Source organism: Phocoena sinus, chromosome 18 (genome assembly GCF_008692025.1).
Source record: "Phocoena sinus isolate mPhoSin1 chromosome 18, mPhoSin1.pri, whole genome shotgun sequence".
Taxonomy (NCBI): domain Eukaryota; kingdom Metazoa; phylum Chordata; class Mammalia; order Artiodactyla; family Phocoenidae; genus Phocoena; species Phocoena sinus.
In genome coordinates this window covers 21,771,858-21,786,355 of record NC_045780.1, presented here as the reverse complement: position 1 = coordinate 21,786,355, position 14,498 = coordinate 21,771,858, and the positions used below count along the sequence as shown (strand labels likewise).

The 14,498-nt window shown below is 41.3% G+C and overlaps 2 protein-coding genes across 2 annotated transcripts; both read left to right on the top strand.

Annotated features, from left to right (window-relative positions):
* Nucleotides 1-13,241: 13,241 nt before the first annotated feature.
* LOC116743234 (protein preY, mitochondrial-like) lies at nucleotides 13,242-13,748 on the top strand. Its single transcript, XM_032611584.1, has one exon. The coding sequence runs from the start codon at nucleotides 13,311-13,313 to the stop codon at nucleotides 13,653-13,655; it is 345 nt and encodes a 114-aa protein (XP_032467475.1). The 5' UTR covers nucleotides 13,242-13,310; the 3' UTR covers nucleotides 13,656-13,748.
* Nucleotides 13,749-14,121: 373 nt separating this feature from the next.
* LOC116743233 (phosphatidylinositol N-acetylglucosaminyltransferase subunit Y-like) lies at nucleotides 14,122-14,298 on the top strand. Its single transcript, XM_032611583.1, has one exon. It carries the CDS (start codon nucleotides 14,122-14,124, stop codon nucleotides 14,296-14,298), a length of 177 nt encoding a protein of 58 aa, XP_032467474.1.
* Nucleotides 14,299-14,498: the final 200 nt, after the last annotated feature.

Here is a 14,498-nt window from a genome sequence, read left to right as displayed (position 1 = left end):
CAGGAATAGTAATTTACACATGCTTTGCAATTTACAAGTAGCTTTGGACCTCATGTTCTCAGTACCTTCTTTAATCCCCATGAACAACATTGTGAGGGCTCACTATTTTTCTGCCTTTAAGGATAAGAGAACTGAAGGTCAGAGAGGGTACTTGCCCAGGACCTTATGGCTTGTTAAAAATAAGATTGGAACTGACCTTTAAGGAGGTGAGTAGAACTGAAAAAACAAAAAAAGAAACAAAAAACAAACCAGGCCTGTGCTATAGGCTGGGTTGGAGAATTTGGTACCCACAGCCAGACCACTCATGCTTCTATTTTCTATAGCAAGGCTGCACTGTCATTTCTGAGAGTGTTCTCATTTAGACGCCAACATGTTCACAAGTTATACTCCAAGGCCAGAGGCACTCAAAACATCAAAGAGACCAGCAGAATTTAAAATGTTGGCTGCCTTAATGAGTTTTCAGGTTTTCTCTCCGGGAAAGTAACAGGCGAAGCTGCTGTAATTCTTTGCAAGCAATATGGCACCTAGGACACAGAGATGCCAATAGTCTCCTTAGCAACCACCCAAAATTGAGTTGCTAGAAGATGAAATCCTGATCTCTATTCATACAACAGATCACATGGGGCCAGGCACTGTTTATCTCTCTGGCAGAAACCACAAGTCACTGGGATTTTAACTGCATCCTTCAGATCAGTAAGAAAAGAAGTAAACAGGAGAAATGAGGGCAGTTACTAACAAGCATGCAGTGAACATAAAACATTCAGCTAGCTCCTTTGAAGCGTAGTTTTGTAAAGGGTGCTTCAGAAGCCATTGCTTACACACACACACACACACACACACACACACACACACACACATTCTTTAGGGCTTCAAACACTGCCTTCTCTTCATTATAATTCTAAACCCACAAACCAAGCTCATTTCTGAATGTTTGGTTTGGGAGGATTTTTCCGTTACATGGTCATTTGACCATTATATGTTTGCCTCATCCAGCATTGCTTTTAACAGTCTTGCTTCCCCAAAGACCTAAATATTGAGCAATCCTGGAGTCAAACTGAAACCAAAGAGTATAAATCAATGTTATCCCTTTTCATTAAAATAGCCTTGCTGTGGTAACAGGCGGTGACTGGTCATGTAACCAGCTGCTGAGTCCTTGACAGATGCGGGTCTAAATTATTTTTTCTGTTGTCTTTCGGAACTCTGCTTCAGTTATTTATTTAACAGATATTTATTGATATGTTCTTGATATTAATATATGTCAGGCGCTCATTAAGATTTTAAAGGACTGTTAAACAGTGGTATAATTATTATGACAAAAATATCCCCCAGGGGCTTCCCTGGTGGCGCAGTGGTTGAGAGTCTGCCTGCCAATGCAGGGGACACGGGTTCGTGCCCCGGTCCGGGAAGATCCCACATGCCGCGGAGCGGCTGGGCCTGTGAGCCATGGCCGCTGAGCCTGCGCGTCCGGAGCCTGTGCTCCGCAACAGGAGAGGCCACAACAGTGAGAGGCCTGCGTACCGCAAAAAAAAAAAAAAAATTTCCCCCAACAAATAATCTGAACCATGTTGTTTAATCACATTTGTATAGATTTACAGGACCAAAGATGTTACAGCCAAATAGCACCCTGCTTCTCATATGCATAAAAAGCGGAAAACACTTTGCAAGGGTTAAAAAAGAAGCGATCTTATAAAATCCACAAAGTATTTTGTGTTAAAAATAAATTTTTTCCTTCAGCCTTTAAGAAGAGTCGTCTTGTAAATCTGTCCACTGAGGGAAAGGAAATGACTTTTTAAAAGAATAGCTTTATGGGATAGGGAGGGTGGGAGGGAGTGAGACGCAAGAGGGAAGAGATATGGGAACATATGTATAACTGATTCACTTTGTTATAAAGCAGAAACTAACACACCATTGTAAAGCAATTATACCCCAATAAAGATGTTAAAAAAATAAAATAAAATAAAATAATAGCTTTAGGGCTTCCCTGGTGGCGCAGTGGTTGGGAGTCCGCCTGCCAATGCAGGGAACGCGGGTTCGTGCCCCGGTCCTGGAGGATCCCACATGCCGCGGAGCGGCTGGGCCCGTGAGCCATGGCCGCTGAGCCTGCGCGTCCGGAGCCTGTGCTCCGCAACGGGAGAAGCCACAACAGTGAGAGGCCCGCGTACCGCAAAAAAAAAAAAAAAAAAAAAAAAAAAGTTATAATATAATAGCTTTAGCTTTTTCTTCATGACTGCTAAATGAAGGCGTTAGACCATAGGCAGGCAGCCGGGGGCACCTGGGACCAGTGAATAGGAATGGAGGTCAGTTCTGATGTACTGTACTTCTTTTTCATCTTTCTTTTTCTTTTTTCTGTCCGTTTATTCTCCTCCCCATTTTCTTTTTTTTTACTGCCTAAAGGCCTATTCATGAAATTTAAAAGATAAAAGATGTTTCTAGACCTGTGGCTAGCGGCAAATAGCAAGTTTTGGCTTTGTTGTTATAGGTGGACCTCTGCCATTTTTTCTAGCACCATGGCTTAGCATTAGAGATGTAACTTTGCAAGACACAACAGTGGATGCCTGACATGCTGTCAGAATCTCACTGTTTCCAAAATACTGTGAACTTTCACAGCGATTTGTGGAGCAATTCTGAAATTCGAGTCAGAGAACCTTGGAATCCTTAAGGAGACAATTTGTAGCAAGCTGTCAGCGGCAGCAGTGGGTGTTTTAACGTATATGCTCATACTTCTACTCCAGTTTTAGGGTAGAGTTATAATCTTGAAGGAATTTCCACACACACCCCACCCCGCTTTCTCTGGCACCTGTTTTTCTATTCAGAGTTTCATGGTACTGTCACCATGTGATGGTAGGAGAAAAGCTAGAGAAAAATAATTCTACCTGTCAAAGAATTAGATTTCAAAAATGTAAAGCTTTAGAGCTGGAAGAGAACTGAAAGTTTCTGACTTGCCTTGTTCACTGCTCTATCCCCAGTGCCATGAATATTTATTGAATAATGAGTATATGAATTAACTGCCCCCATCCCACCTCCATTCTCAAAGTTTCAAGTGCATATGAATCACCTGGGGATGTTCAAAATGCAGATTCAGATTCAGTAGGTCTAGGGTAGGGCTTTAAATTCTGCATTTCTCACAAAGCTCTGAAGTGATACGATATTGTTAGTCTGGGGACCACACTTTGAATAATGAGGCTCTAAACCATAAATTTTAAACTTCCCATTAGTATTTTCATCTTAAAACATACACAGCTGAATTTTCCTATGGTAGTGGCTATTTTGTTTTATTCATTAGAGTAGAGATTTTTAAATTGGATTGTGTTATAATTGTTGCGTTTACAAATGAGCATTTGGGGACCATATGCATACTAAATAAACTGACTCATCTAGTTGCTGAGAGAAAGAGAGAGAGGAACAGGTGGAAAGCTAGCCTTGTTATCCTAGCCGTGGAAATCATATAATTTCACTTTCATAGCATTCTTTTTGTTTGAAGTGAGTCACTGTATCAAGGGGTAGGGGTCCTAGGCTTCACATTTTGAAGGAAGGACTATCAAAGAATTGAGATATATTTTATTTTATTGTTCAATTTTAATATTATTTTATTGAAATTTAGTTGATTTTCAATGTTGTGTTAATTTCTGCTTTATAGCAAAGTGATTCAGTTATACACATATATACATTCTTTTTAAAATATTCTTTTCCATATGGTTTATCATAGGATGTTGAATGTAGTTCTCTGTGCTCTACAGTAGGACCTTGTTTTTTTTACCTATTCTCTATATAAAAGCTGACATCTGCCAACCCCAAACTCCCACTCCATCCCTCCCCCAGCCCCCTCCCCCTCGGCAACCACCAGCCTGTTCTCTATGTCCGTGATTCTGTTTCTGTTTCATAGATAGGTTCATTTGTGCCATTTTTTTCTTTTTAATTTAATTTAATTTATTTTTTTATTGTAGTATAGTTGATTTACAGTGCTGTGCCAATCTCTGCTGTACAGCAAAGTGACTCAGTTATACACACACAGACATTCTTTTTTTTACTATTCTTTTCCATTATGGTTTATCACAGGACATTGAATATAGTTCCCCGTGCTGTACTGTAGGACCTTATTGTTTATCCATCCTGTATATAATAGTTTACATCTGCTAATCCCACACTCCCAGTCCTTCCCTTCCCCACCCCCTCCCCCTTGGCAACCACAAGTCTGTTCTCTATGTCTGTGAGTCTGTTTCTGTTTTGTAGATAGGTTCGTTTGTGCTGTATTTTAGATTCCACATGTAAGTGATATCATATGGTATTTGGCTTCCTGACTTACTTCACTTAGTATGATAATCTGTAGTTGCATTCACATTGCTGCAAATGACATTATTTCATTCTTTTTTTATGGCTGAGTAGTATTCCATTGTATATATGTACCACATCTTCTTTATCTATTCATCTATCAATGGACATTTAGGTTGTTTCCATGTTTTGGCTATTGTGAATAGTGCTGCTATGAACATTGGGGTGCGTGTATCTTTTTGAATTATAGTTTTGTCTGGGTACATGCCCAGGAGTGGGATTGCTGGATCATATGGTAATTCTATTTTTACTTTTCTGAGGAACCTCCATACTATTTTCCACAGTGGCTGCACCAACTCACGTTCCCACCAACAGTGTGGGAGGGTTCCCCTTTCTCCACACCCTCTCCAGCATTTGTTATTTGTAGACTTTTTAATGATGGCCATTCTGACTGGTGTGAGGTGATAGCTCATTGTAGCTTTGATTTGCATTTCTCTAATAATTAACGATGTCGAGCATCTTTTCACGTGCCTATTGGCCATCTGTATTTCTTCTTCGGAGAAATGTCTATTTAGGTCTTCTGCCCATTTTTCGATTGGGTTTTTTGTTTTTTTGTTGTTGAGTTGTATGAGCTGTTTTTATATTTTGGAAATTAAGCCCTTGTCGGTCACATCGTTTGCAAATATTTTCTCCCATTCTGTAGGTTTTTTCATTTTGTTTTTGGTTTCCTTTGCTGTGCAAAAGCTTGTAAGTTTGATTAGGTTGGGATATATTTTAAAACCACTCCAGAGTCATAGCCAATGGCAGCAATAGAAGTTGCCCAGGAAGATAGGCAGTAACTCCCGTCCAATAGTAGCTTGCTCTGGCATTCTCTCAATAGAAGTATTATAGTTTTCCTTTTTCTTGCCTGGTGGAATTTAAATAGTACATAGAGAGTTCATCTAAATTCAAATAGTAACATAGCAGGTGCAGCATACTTGCTCTAGTCTGCCTAGTCACACAAGAGGATATTGGTTAAATCTGTCTGGATATGGACAGGAATTTTTATCCTGGCATTTGTCTCTCTACCACCTGCCAACCCCACCACTACAACCAATACGGAAAATCAGGACTGTTAAGTTCACTTTGTAAATCATCAGTGACCCAAGAAAAGACAGACAGATGGGGGCGGGGGGTGGGAGAGAGAGAGAGAGAGATGTTTTAGTCATTGAGGGAAGAGATTCTTGGAAAGAATTCTCATACAATAAATGAATAATCTAAGTCTAAAGATTCACAGTAATTATTTTATTTAGACATGATAGAAGAGAAAAAATCCATTGAAAACAAATCTGCATTAGAGCTAAGTAAAAAAATGCTCAATTATAATATTTGTAAGACTAATGGTCAGTTCTTCATGTGGGTTCTTAGTGAGTATTGGATTCCTGATTTACAAAGAGCGTGTTTGACCCCAGGGAAAGCAATTAACACCCTTTTCACAAGAAAGCATTCATGGCTCAAGGTCTCTGCAAGCTGGAAGGAATTGCAAAAGAATCAATATAACAAAATCAATTTTAAAGTGTGATTTACATAATGCTCTTTGGCTTCAGGAAATAGGCAAATTCTCATTATCTTATTAATGAGGAGTACATAGGAACAAAAGGATATAAAATAATAAGTAATTGCTAAGGGCTTTCTCTCCTGCTAGAGTTGAATCTGAGCCTTGAAGCCAGAAAAATAAAATAGCAGTGGACCAGAAATATCACTAACTACTGACTCCTCTCAGGAGTCATTCCGTCTTGATCAGTTCTGTCCTCCCAGAGGACAGTAAACAAGTAGCTTGTTTACTGGTCCTGAGGCATTGCAGAGATGTGTCCACATGGGGCAGCTACTTACAGAGCAGACTTGTGACCCAGCCTAGTTTATCCCCACGCAGAGCCGAACTTTTGTGCAAATTGAATGGAGTTACTCTGCACTTGATTCTCTTAGTTTAGCAAAGACAGTGCTTTTCTTTCTGGATGCTTGAGAGGCAAATGCTGTAGAAATCTATCATGTGTAGAAACAAGAACAATTAGGCAATCAGCCAGTAGCAAATTTGGGAGCTCCAATTTTAATAGGCCATGGAAGCTCTTCTTGGTGGGTGATCAAAGGATGTTGCAGGAAAATAAAACAGAAAAGGCTATGGCTTTGGGGTTGAAGGGTGAAGAGGATGCAAGACTGGGCATCAGAGTACTACAGGTGGATTGAGAGCTGAACCCCCTGGAGTACTCCTCCAGCCTAAAAGTGTCTCTGTTAATGTAGGTTAAAATGTTTAATGTAGTACCTAAGAGATAGTCCATCCAAATAAACCCATACACAGTAACCTTGAGTCATTGTGTCAATGAATCCACATGGGGAGCCTAAGCCAGTGGTGGGTGGGTGGGTGGTTAATGTGCCGCAACCTCTCAGCCCAGGTCCCCACTGGCTCCTCTGGGGCAGCCTCTGTCTCAGGACAGCAGCGACTCAGCCCAGCACCTGGAATATAACGATTTTGCAATCCCTAATGAATTGTTGGGTCTAAGCAATACTCATCGATGGTTGCCAACATCGCAAGAAGGAAAGAAAGCTAGATGTGATCTCTCTCTGGCTGGAAGTGCACGAGAGCACACAGGAAGGAAATCATCTTCACCTCCACCAAAATCAAGCCCGAGTCTGATCATGCCTCAAGATCTAACTAGCAGTTTGTAGGAAATAAAAGGGAAGGAGAAACATCATAAATGATACCCTCAGATGCAATGAGTAAAATACAGAATGTAGAAAAGTGTATAGTTAAAGAACTATATCTAAGAAACTAGTTTCTTTAACAACGAGACTGAGACAGAGAGAGAAAGACAGAGAGAGACTGAGAACTAAGAGACATTTCAACCAGTCACAACATATGGCCCTTATTTGGATCCCAATTCAGACTACAATTTTTTTTTTAATTTTAGGTGTTTGTAAAAATTGTGGTACAATATACAGAACATTTACCATCTTATCCATTCAGTGGCATTAAGTTTATTCACATTTTTGTGCAACCATCACCATCACCCAGCTCCAAAATTCTCGCATCTTGCAAGACTGAAACTCTGTACTCATTAAACTACAACTCCCGTTCCCCCCTTCTAGCCCCTGGCAACCTCTATTCTACCTTTTTTTCTGCCATGTTTTTATGAGTTTGACTACTCTAGGTACCTCTTGTCGTGGAATCACACATACTCATCTTTCTGTGACCGGCTTATTTCACTTAGAATAATGTCATTGAGGTTCATCCATGTTGCAGCAGGTGACAGAATTTCATTCCTTTTCTAATGCTGAATAATACCCCATTGTATGTATAGGCCACATTTTGTTTATCCATTCATCTGTTCTTGGATACTTGAGTTGCTTCCACCTCTTGGCTCTTGTGAATAATGCTGCCATGAAAAAAATATATTTTGAAGCTCTGGCCAAAGTGATGTATAGTTCTTTTCCCCTTTTCCTTCTCCTGCTGGTTGGAAGATGCAGACTTTGTGGTCCATCATGCAGAGGAGGACAACACCCCAGAGATGACAAAATAATAAGATGGAAGAACCCTAGGTTCCCAGCAAGTACATGGAGCAGAGCCATCATCATCTCAGTTGTTAGTTACATGAGAGAGAAGTAAAAAATGCATTGACAAAGCTATTGCAAGAGCTCTACTTACAGAAAGGAGCCTTAAACTGAACTTTCGACTTTACCCATTGATGGGTAGGCACATCCTTGCTTTAGCTAATATTTTCACCTCACCTTGCATGTGAAAACTATTCCTGTCCCTGATGTTTGTGTATTTGGGTGGGAAGTCAGAGCCATCAATAAGGAAGGGCCTCGCTTTTGCTCTTAGCAGGAACATGGACATAATTCCTCATTGATATTCAGCACACATGGCCTCCCTGGCTTTGAAATCTGAACACTAGTGAGGATCCATCTGTTTAATATGATATTTTAGGACTTACTGTTATTTGTGATTTTTACCTGGGCACTTTGATCAAGGGTTTCAGTGCTGTTTCCTAACTATAATTTTATTTAATATATAAAGTATGATATAAATGTTTTGGTAAATCATATATGAAAACAAATTGGACTTCATTACAGCAATGACAAATTAAATTTTCTCATGCTTTATTTAACACTTTATTCCCAGAGTAATCCCTAATGGGCAATTAAACTGACTTACTGAGACTGAGGGCTTTTAGCAGGCCACAGTAACCATATGTTACGTCAGACATAAGACACTTAACAAAAGCAATTCAACTGAATTGTGTTATCCATCAGGGAAAATACATGCAGAGTCTTGTCTCATCTCCCAGAAGGAGCAAAGCTATGTGTGTTTATGTGTGTGTCTTTTGTTCTATTTTCTTGTACTGAGTTATCACTTGGTACATGGTCCTATTTTTTTTTCATTGAAGTATAGTTGATTTACAAAATTTCATTAGTTTCAGATGTATAATGCAGTGATTCAATATTTTTATAGATTATACCCCATTTAAAGTTATTACAAAATAATGTCTATATTTCCCTGTACTATAGAATATATCCTTGATGTTTATTTTATACATAATAGTTTGTATCCCCTTAATCCCCTCGCTCCCCCCTCCCCTCTCCCCACCAGTAACCACTAGTTTGTTCTCTATATCTGTGAGTCTTTTTCTGTTTTGTTATATTCATTTGTTTGTTTTATTTTTTAGATTCCACTTGTAAGTGGTAACATACAGTATTTGTCTTTCTCTGTCTGGATTATTTCAGTACACATAATACCTTCTAGATCTAGAACATTGTTGCAAATGGCGGAATTTCATTCTTTTATATGGCTGAGTAGTATTCCATTATATATATATATATATATATATATATATATATATATATATATATCTCACATCTTTACCCATTCATCTGTTGATGGACACTTAGTTTTCTTCCATATCTTGGCTACTGTAAATAATGCTGCTATGAACATTGGGGCACATGTATCTTTTTGAATTAGTATTTTTGTTTTCTTCAAATATATACCCAAGAGGGGAATTGCTGGATCATATATGGTAATTCTATTTTTAGGTTTTTTTTAGATTTATTTATTATTTATTTATTTATTTGGCTGCATGGGGTCTTAGTTGTGGCACGTGGGATCTTCGTCGAGGCATGTGGGCTTCTCTCTAGTTGTGGTGTGTGGGTTTTCTCTCTCTAGCTGTGGCGCGCAGGCTGCAGAGTGCATAGGCTCTGTAGTTTGTGTCACGCAGGCTCTCTGGTTGAGGCATGCGAGCTCAGTAGTTGTGCACGGGCTTATTTGCCCCATGGCATGTGGGATCTTAGTTCTCTGAGCAGGGATTGAACCCGCGTCCCCTGCATTGTAAAGCAGATTCTTTACCGCTGAACCACCAGGGAAGTCCCTATTTTTGTTTTTTTTTTTAATTTTTAAAAATATTTAATTAATTTATTTATTTGGCTGAACCAGGTCTTAGTTGCAGCACACAGGATCTTTGCTGTGGCACATGGATCTCTTAGTTGCGGCATGCTGACTCCTAGTTGCGGCATGCATGTGGAATCCAGTTCCCCAACCAGGGGTTGAACCCAGGTCCCCTGCATTGGCACTGTGGAGTCCCAGCCACTGGACCACAGGGAAGTCCCTATTTTTAGTTTTTTGAAGAACCTCTGTTCTGTTTTCCATAGTGGCTGCCCCAATTTACATTCCCACCCACAGCATATAGTCCCTTTCCTCTATATCCTTGCCAGAGTTTTTTATTTGTAGACTTTTTGATGATAACCATTCTGACAGGTGTGAAGTGATATCTCACTGTGCTTTTGATTTTGCATTTCTCTGATGATTAGTGATGAGCATCTTTTCATGTGCCCATTTTCCATCTGTATGTCTTCTTTGGAAAAATATCTATTCAGGTCTTCTGCCCAGTAAATGGTCCTATTTTGCTACACAGCAAGGAATCACAAAGCCTTGTCAATTCGATCTCCTAAATCTGTCTATATGTTTCCAGTTCATCTACTTCTTTTTATCTCCACTTTCCTCATGCAAACCACTGCTCCTTCCAACGTGGATTAGTGCAGTAATGTCTGAACTGGTCTCTTGGTTTCCATTCTGGCCCCTAACTATCCACTTTTTTTCCCCACAGTAGCTAAAGAGATCTTTTTTAAAGTGTAAATTTGGGGCTTCCCTGGTGGCGCGGTGGTTGCGAGTCCCCCTGCCGATGCAGGGGATGTGGGTTCGTATCCCGGTCCGGGAGGATCCCACACGCCACAGAGCGGCTGGGCCCGTGAGCCATGGCCGCTGAGCCTGCGTGTCCGGAGCCTGTGCTCCACAACGGGAGAGGCCGCAGCAGTGAGAGGCCCGCGTACCACAAAAAAAAAAAAAAAGCAAATCTGATAATTTTATACTCAGACTTAAAACTCTTCTTCAGGGAATGCCCTGGCAGTCCAGCGGGTAGGACTCCACGCTTTCACTACTGAGGGCCTGGGCTGATCTCTGGTCAGGGAACTAAGATACCACAAGCCGCATGGCGCAGCCAAAAAAAAACCTGCTTCTTCAAGTTTATATTTGATCTGAACAAGGCCTGCAAGGCCTTGCATGGGCTGACCTCCCATTCTCTCTCCAACTGGTGGCATTATCACTGCTTTGTCACTCACTCACTGTGCCCTGCCTACTGGCATCCCCCTGCTCCACAGACACCAACACATAGGTCCCTTTGGGGTTTGCAGATGCTACTCCCTTTTTTTTTTTTTAAATGGGGTATAGTTGTTTTATAATGTTGTGTTAGTTTCTGCTGTACAGCAAAGTGGAGTTCCCTATGCTATACAGCAGGTTCTCATGCTACTCCCTTTTCTCCAGAACACTAATGATTAAATAAATTATACTGAACACCAAGATAATAAAACGAAAAACTCATCACTTCTCAATTATTTTACTGTATTTTACGATTGTCTATGCGCTCTATTTCCATCTAATGTAGCCATTGGGTGAAAATACTATACGATGCCATGCTAATATGCATCTCATCCAACTTCACACTGCAAATCAGGCAAACAGGGACTTCCCTGGAGGTCCAGTGGTTAGGACTCTGTGGTTCTACTGCAGGGGGCCCAGATTTGATCCCTGGTCAGGGAACTAAGCCACGAGGTGTGGCCAAAAAAAAAAAATTTTTTTTTAAGTAAATAAACTGAATCCTCAAAAAAAAAAATCAGGCAAACATTACAAACCAGGGCTTTTTCTGGGGGTTAGAAAAAGCCAGTTGTTAAACATTTACCAGCATACCACTGCCTATAATAAATTTTTTGTGTTTCCTTTCAATTATTTGACCCAATATAATTAATGCAGTTACCACATAGTTTTCACATTGTAGTGTTAAGTCTTTTTTTTTTTTTTTTTTTTTTTTTTTTGCGGTACGCGGGCCTCTCTCACTGTTGTGGCCTCTCCCGTTGCGGAGCACAGGCTCTGGATGCGCAGGCTCAGCGGCCATGGCTCACGGGCCCAGCCGCTCCGCGGCATGTGGGATCTTCCCGGACCAGGGCACGAACCCGGGTCCTCTGCATCGAGCAGGCAGACTCAAACACTGCGCCACCAGGGAAGCCCAAGTCTTTTTGCTTTATTTTCACATTTAATCATGTCAGAACTCTACAAGGTAGGTATAATAATCCCATTATAAGCTAGGAATTAGGTGCCGAGATGAAGAAATAATTAAGGTAGTAGGCAGCAATACTATAACTTGAAGCCATGACTCCACAGCTCATGCTCAACAATTTGCTCGTGCTAACAACATGGAAACTATTGGAGGGAGTATTTCTTTTTGTTTGTGGATGACTGGGGAAGAAAGGGCTCTGCCGGGGAAGGCAGGTATTCTGTGAGAGAGAGAACTGAGAGGTCAAAGGGAGAGGCAGGGAGAATTTACAGATGGGATCATATAGCCGTGGTGTGATATCAAAGCAAAATTATCGATCTATACCATCACTAGTATAGGGAAAATCTAATTAATGACCACATTGCCACATTCATTTGTAATTTTTTGGGTTTTTTTTGCGGTACGCAGGCCTCTCACTGTTGTGGCCTTTCCCATTGCGGAGCACAGGCTCCGGACACGCAGGCTCAGCGGCTGTAGCTCACTGGCTTAGCCGCTCCGCGGCACGTGGAATCTTCCCGGACTGGGGCACGAACCCGTGTCCCCTGCATCGGCAGGCGGACTCTCAACCACTGCGCCACCAAGGAAGCCCCATTTGTAATTTTTGAATGAAAATCTTTATGTTAATAACCAATACAGAGTAAGTCTGGCTTATCGAGAAGGATTTTGCAAAAGTTACAAATTCCAGTTATAAGATAAATAAACACTAGGGATATAATGTACAACATGATAAATATAATTAACACTGCTGTATGTTATATATGAACATTGTCAAGAGGGTAAATCCTGAGTTCTCATCACAAGGAAAAATATTTTACTCTGTTTCTTTGATTTTGTATGTATATGAGATAATGGATGTTCACTAAACTTATTGTGATAATCATTTCAGGTTGTAAGTCAAATCATTATGATGTATACCTTAAACTTATACAGTACTGTATGTCAATTATATCTCAATAAAATTGGAAGAAAAAAATTTTTAAAAAGGAAGGATTTTGTGATCATGTTTTTCTGCCTATATGAATGCCGCTGAAGGTAATACTTCCTCTTGCTAGAATGTTTCTGAGTAAGTATGAACAAAGAGAATCTCTGGCCTAGAGAGACACTGAGCCTCTATGGGAGGGCCAAGGACAAAATCTGAAAGTGGACTCAGCTACTGTTAATATCATTCTAATTCCCTCAACTCGCTTGTAACATCTCCTCTAATGACTGCTGCTTATCCTCTAATGGCTACATGATAGAACTGTGGTCTAAATTTACAAAACATGTCGTGTTCTTGAAAAATTTCCCGCCATTAGTGAGTTCTTGAGCCTTCCCTCCTTGGCTTGCATTTGTGCCTTAAAAGATTTAATAAAAACTTGAGGGGGGTGGTCAAGGGCGCGCAGACACCCGGTCGCGGGCCGCCGGAACATGCTGAGTGGCTTGTGTGGCCAGCTCGCCTCAGCGCTGCGGGGGACACACGCAGAGCCGTCCGCCGGCGCCCAGAGGCATCTGCACGCGTTGGTGTCGCGGCCGTCCACAGACAAGAGCGAGAGGACGAGGAAACCGCTCCGCGCCTTCGACCCAGCGCTGCTGCTGTTCCTGGTGTGCCCGCTCTCCAAGAAGCCGCTGAGATGTGAAGCATCGACCAATGAATTGATTAACGAAGAGTTAGGAATAGCCTATCCAACTGTTGATGGGATTCATAATATGATACCACAGGCAGCTAGGATGACACATCAAAATAAGAAGCAAGAAGAAATGAAGGAGCCATAGGTCATACTTGAAAACAACAGCACAACTAAATTTTCTAAATTCCATCCACCTTTTAAAAAGCCAGAGTGGGGACTTCCCTGGTGGCACAGTGGTTGAGAATCCGCCTAACAATGCAGGGGACACGGGTTCGATCCCTGGTCCGGGATGATCCCAGATGCCACGGAGCAACTAGGCCCATGTGCCACAACTACTGCTTGTGCTCTAGAGGCCATGAGCCACAACTACTGAGCCCGTGAGCCACAACTGCTGAGCCCGTGTGCCGCAACTACTGAAGCCAGCGCCCCTAGATCCCGTGCTCTGCAACAAGAGAAGCCACCGCAATGAGAAGCCCGTGCACCGCAACGAAGAGTAGCCCCCGCTTGCCACAACTAGAGAAAGACTGCATGCAGCAACGAAATAGATAAAATAAATAAATCTATATAAAAAGAAAAAAGTCAGAGTGGTGTGTAAAAAGTGGAGCAAAAGAATGTTTCTGTCTCTTTCTACATTGACTGCCCTTATTCCATTGGTCTCTTTAGCAGGACTGTTATACTCGGCCTCTGTGGTGTGCTTTTACAGTCTGCTCTTGTTGATTACCATACCCATTTATGTGTTCTTCCACCTATGGACTTGGACGGGTATTAAACTCTTCAGGCATAATTAATACAACCAGAGCCAAGATGGTGTATCCTAAGGATATGCTTGAGTGTCTGTCCCTGAAAGCTCAACTACATGGAAATACTGGAAACCCACTTAGTTTGCAAGAAAGATGCTTTGCCTAGCTTCTGTCAGAGGTTTAGGACTATGGGAGGCTTAAGCTGCGGAGGCTTCTTTATTGTACTTTGGTTCTGCCCTATTTTTTGG